The sequence below is a fragment of the Papilio polytes genome, unplaced genomic scaffold (assembly GCF_000836215.1).
Source record: "Papilio polytes unplaced genomic scaffold, Ppol_1.0 DF824180.1, whole genome shotgun sequence".
Taxonomy (NCBI): Eukaryota; Metazoa; Arthropoda; class Insecta; order Lepidoptera; family Papilionidae; genus Papilio; species Papilio polytes.
Genome location: NW_013525024.1, coordinates 2211322 through 2215843, shown reverse-complemented (window position 1 = coordinate 2215843; position 4522 = coordinate 2211322). Strand labels below are relative to the sequence as shown.

The 4522-nt window shown below is 33.3% G+C and overlaps 1 protein-coding gene across 1 annotated transcript; it reads left to right on the top strand.

Moving 5' to 3' along the window:
- Positions 1 to 6: 6 nt before the first annotated feature.
- Positions 7 to 4182, top strand: LOC106111206 (acetylcholinesterase-like). Its single transcript, XM_013293222.1, has 3 exons — positions 7 to 1414; positions 1512 to 1687; positions 1773 to 4182. The coding sequence occupies exons 1-3, from the start codon at positions 222 to 224 to the stop codon at positions 1898 to 1900; spliced, it is 1497 nt and encodes a 498-aa protein (XP_013148676.1). The 5' UTR covers positions 7 to 221; the 3' UTR covers positions 1901 to 4182.
- The last annotated feature ends 340 nt before the right edge of the window (positions 4183 to 4522 follow it).

The following is a 4522-nucleotide window of genomic DNA, read 5'->3' as shown; positions in this document are numbered from 1 at the left end:
CGAGAAAGGGAAAAGTTAGAGGAATAACACTAACTGCGGCGACGGGAAAACAAGTAGATGCATGGTTTGGAATTCCCTATGCCCAAAAACCGCTCGGAGATCTGAGATTCCGTCATCCACGACCAGTGGAGAATTGGGGAGATGAAATACTTAATACAACGACACTGCCACATTCATGCGTTCAAATTGTAGATACCGTATTTGGTGATTTCCCGGGGGCGATGATGTGGAATCCCAACACGGATATGCAGGAAGACTGTCTCTATATTAACATAGTTACGCCTAAACCTCGTCCAAAAAATGCTGCGGTAATGCTCTGGGTCTTTGGTGGCGGTTTTTATTCTGGAACTGCTACTTTGGACGTTTATGATCCAAAAATTCTCGTTTCTGAAGAGAAAATCGTGTATGTTTCAATGCAGTATCGAGTGGCATCATTAGGATTTTTGTTTTTCGATACACCGGATGTACCTGGAAATGCCGGCTTATTTGATCAAATAATGGCATTGCATTGGGTAAAAGACAACATAGAATACTTCGGTGGGAACCCTCATAATATAACTTTATTCGGTGAATCAGCAGGAGCTGTGTCAGTTTCTTTGCATTTACTTTCACCCCTTTCAAGAAATTTGTTTACGCAAGCCATCATGCAGTCGGGAGCAGCGACTGCACCCTGGGCTATTATATCTCGGGAAGAGAGCATTCTTCGTGGAATACGTTTAGCTGAAGCTGTTCATTGTCCAAACTCTAGAACAGATATAGGTCCGATGATTGATTGCTTACGAAAGAAAAGTGCAGATGAACTTGTTAATAACGAATGGGGGACATTAGGAATCTGTGAATTTCCTTTTGTTCCTATAATTGACGGATCATTTTTAGATGAGATGCCTATGAGATCTTTGATTCACCAGAATTTCAAAAAGACAAATATTCTAATGGGGTCTAATACTGAAGAGGGTTATTATTTCATTCTTTATTATCTCACGGAATTATTTCCAAAAGAAGAAAATGTAGGTATCACGCGAGAGCAATATTTGCAAGCTGTAAGAGAATTAAATCCTTACGTAAATGACGTAGCTAAACAAGCTATTGTATTTGAGTACACTGATTGGTTGAACCCTGATGATCCAGTTAAAAATCGAAACGCATTAGACAAAATGGTTGGTGACTATCATTTTACTTGTGGTGTTAATGAATTTGCTCATCGATACGCGGAAACTGGTAACAATGTGTACACGTACTACTATAAACATCGCAGTAAGAATAATCCTTGGCCATCGTGGACTGGTGTGATGCATGCTGATGAAATTAACTATGTATTCGGTGAACCTCTCAATCCAGGGAAAAACTATTCACCAGAAGAGGTTGAGTTTAGTAGACGACTGATGAGATATTGGGCTAATTTTGCAAGAACTGGGTACGTACATTTATTAAATAAGAAGTGTTCACCATTTATATCGACTATTATAAAAGCTTTCCAGACATGGTTCTTATTTGAGTACTTTGTGTTCCAGGAACCCTTCGATCGATCCGAATGGCGAAATAACAAAAGTCCATTGGCCACTCCATACAGCTAGTGGCAGAGAATATCTCTCCCTGGCTGTCAATTCCAGTGCTGTAGGTCACGGTCTACGCGTCAAGCAATGTGCATTTTGGCAAAAATACTTACCTCAACTCATGGCCGCCACCAGTAAGTTCACAATAATGTACCCTGAATTTGGTTGCTGAGAATATTTTTTAGACTAGAATTGTAACATCATTTACTATAATTACAGATAAGCCGGAACCTCCAAAGAACTGCACCAACAGAGCAGAAACTGCAGATATTTCTTTCAATACTCTCAGCTTTAGTTTGATTGCAATTGTTAACTTTCACTCAATATTTTTTAAATTCCTCAATTAAACTATGCTATTATTTTTAAGCTTCAGTTAGTTCAATTGTTTTATTCGATTGTGCTTTGTTTTTAAGCCTTGAGTATATTTAGTTGTTGTTGAATTTAGATTGTTTAGAATTTTTAGTTATAAGCCACCTGAAGTGTTAAATTGCGCTATAAGTCCAGAATATACTCTATTAGACGATACTCGATGTTAAGTTCCATATTTAATATATAAGTGATGAATAATTATTGTTTATGTACTAATATTAAAAGGAGTGATGTCTCCAACAACATATCACTTGTTAAGAATAAAATTATAGGATGTACGTAGAGGTAATTTTGTCATAGCTGATAAGTCACTACATATCTTTCGAGGTGGGAGGTGTAGAATTGTCCGAAGACTAATTAAACATGTCTTTTGGTAAATGTTAAGGATACGTCTCGTCTAATGGAAAATGACAGGCATGTTTTTATCAGAACTCTTCAAGGAGATTGTCTTGATGTGTTCTTAGAATGACTCTCAAGTATTGCGAATGAAGTGCTACGACTTTGTTATCTACTAAGTGCTTTAGCGATACTGGTATGATCTATGAAGCAATTTCTATCTCGGAGAAATAGAAAAGGAATTGTAATGGATTTTAAATGTTCCAAAGCATTGTATGGTCCTTCTGAGGCGTATCATTTACCATCAAGTGAAGGTCTTGGTTTCGCCAATTAGAATTATTAAAAAAATATTTAATTAATTCAATGGCGGCGTTAGAATGATAACGAAATATTGTTAGCTTTAATGCGCCTCTATAACAATACATATCACGCAAGGCATAGAAATGTTTAAGTTCATTCTAGCCTTAGGAGTAAGTTAATGAAATAAGCTAGGCCATTTCACAACTTTGTAGTGGACCAATATTAGAAAGTTGTACGTGATATACGGAACGATATAAATTATTCGGAATCTGAAGACGATTATGATTCAAACGATGTTTTTGGATTAACAATAAAACACAATACAATCTATGTTCAATCTGACATTGCGTAAACAAAGATAATGCTAGTTAGTAAAAAGGTTTGTAAGTTTTTCAACTCTAATACAAAAACAAATGAAAGAATATATCGCAAACCGATAGATGTTAGTATACTGAGTATGTTTGAGCATACAAATTAGTATCTTATTATTTTAGAAACGATACATTTAGGTTATCAAATATAGTTGCGAACGGTTCAGCTTTGGTATCTTTAAATGTTACTTAGGAATCTTTACAATTCGTTCAAGAGTTTAGAATTTTATTGGTGCAGTATCTTTTAGTGAGTTGCATTCTTAGCAATGGATTTTTTCAATTCTGTATATACAGTATGAATAATTTTGTAAATTAGATGCTCGAATTTATTTCGCTTTACTTATCTTGAGTATTTTAAAATTGTCAGGCTACATCTGTAGTCGATTAATGTAAGAATATTGAAATCATAACCTGTTGTGGAAGACGATATTTTATGAGATTTAGAATAAATAAACTATGTAATACTATGTAGATGAATTTCAGGCTTTTATTTATTTCGATACATAAGTAGAAACAGTAAATGTATGTAAAAGAACTTCGGCTAATGTTAGTGATGAATGTTGGTATTCAAGTCGCTATCCTTCGCATTAGGTATTTCACGAACTACGCTTACTTTTAGAGTGCCTCTCGTTCTCTTTTTGTATAATTTTTATATGCATGTATACGTAGATATAGGTTGTAAATTAGCACTGATTTTATTTAAAATTAAGTTTTTATTTACTTTTAAACTATTTGTAGTGCCAAAATATATGAAATGCTTTTGTCGGGATATAGTTTTTTTTTCACCTCATGTAGTACTATACTTTGTGAATCGTTTCAGAAGTATATTAAGTTTTGTCAATGTTAACTTAATAAAAAAAAACATGTGTAATTATGGAAGTCTTGCGATATTTAAACTTCGTAGTTCTTAAACTTAATGACTATTGACATAAAAATTTTTGTACAATTGTTAAATGAAAGAATTTCTAATTGTATAATTAAGAGATTTCTTATTTGAGATACGTGATTCGGCAATTACATTCTCATTGAATTTTAAAAGTTATTCGTAATAATTTAGAAATTGATATGTATTTTGACGTCGATAAAGTAACTAAATTAATGCACCGATATTTTGCTTTGTACCCGCTTAACAGCAAGATAACGAATAGGCCTAAAAATAATCAAGTTCTCATCTTCAAAGGCCTAAGCTAAGCAGAATTGATTTTAGTCAATTTATCTTTTAAATTATAATAGTAACCATGTTTAAACTTATTAATAAAAATTAGGGCTATTATTGCATTGATTGTTCGCTGTTTGTGTTTAATTATAAAATAAATGCTTGTATATAAAACGAGTTTTATTTGTTTACTAACTGTCGCTTGCAACTTCGACTGCGCGGAATTAAAAAAAAATTAATTACTTGTTCTTAAATAATATGTTTTATATTATCCGGCTGTTCTGGAGATACGTAGTAACATCCATCCATCGAAAGATTTTTATATTTTTGTTAATAAAAATAAATTAATATCTAGAAACTTAAAGTTAATCTAATCTTCACTTTACGAAACAATTCATTAGTTAAGTGACTGCAACACTCAAAGGTGTATGTTATAA